The following is a 773-nucleotide window of genomic DNA, read 5'->3' as shown; positions in this document are numbered from 1 at the left end:
GATTCATGCGGCATTTCCAGGCACCACGTGCACAAATAGCTTGTTTTGAGCACATACGGTGCCTACCATTTGCCGAACGGCAGCATGCAGTGCCCTACGCATGACGTGCTGGTGGTGGGAGTGCTACTAGGCCTCTACCAGGCCTTAACGTTGTGAGAGTGCTCATTCCCCAATCTTCTCGTGCCTCGTCGAGCCAAACCCAACTGTCAACCGTCGAAATGGTCTCTGCCAAAGCTATCTTCCTCGGTATCACCCTCCTCGCCATGGCCCGCGAGGCCCAGGCCCAAGCTCAAGACGGCACCGAGACGATTGCTGTGTACGGATCGGACGACTTCGATTCGTACGCCTACGGCTACCCGACGGAGGCACCCGTGACGCCTTCCCCTTCAACCATGCTGCCGACGCGCGGCCCCACACCTACGCACAGCCCCAAGCCTACGCGCACCCCGAAGTCTACGACGCAAAAGCCTACGCGCTCCCCCAAACCTACGACGAAAAAGCCTACGCGCACCCCGATGCCTACGTCCACCACCAAGACGACAAAGCCTTTGCCAACGACCGCTACGTCGACTCCGTGCCCCATTTCTACAACGGAAGCGCCTTTCACAGCCACTCCCGCTACGACAACGGTAACGCCGTCACCAACGACAACTAGCTCGCCGACGACGCCTTGTGCCACCCCGACGACGCCTTGTGCCACCCCGACGACGACGACCTCGGTGCCAACGACGCCTGTGGCGACGACGCCGTGTGCTACGACCAAGACGCCGGCG

At 61.1% G+C, this 773-nt stretch overlaps 1 protein-coding gene across 1 annotated transcript; it reads left to right on the top strand.

Annotated features, from left to right (window-relative positions):
- Positions 1–218: 218 nt before the first annotated feature.
- SDRG_04982 (hypothetical protein) lies at positions 219–655 on the top strand (the record flags this gene model as incomplete). Its single annotated transcript, XM_008610676.1, has 2 exons — positions 219–371; positions 428–655. 2 exons carry the CDS (start codon positions 219–221, stop codon positions 653–655), a joined length of 381 nt encoding a protein of 126 aa, XP_008608898.1.
- Between the last annotated feature and the right edge of the window lie 118 nt (positions 656–773).

Source organism: Saprolegnia diclina, assembly GCF_000281045.1.
Source record: "Saprolegnia diclina VS20 unplaced genomic scaffold supercont1.13, whole genome shotgun sequence".
In the NCBI taxonomy this organism is placed as follows: domain Eukaryota; phylum Oomycota; class Saprolegniomycetes; order Saprolegniales; family Saprolegniaceae; genus Saprolegnia; species Saprolegnia diclina.
This window is presented reverse-complemented; position numbering and strand designations above follow the sequence as displayed.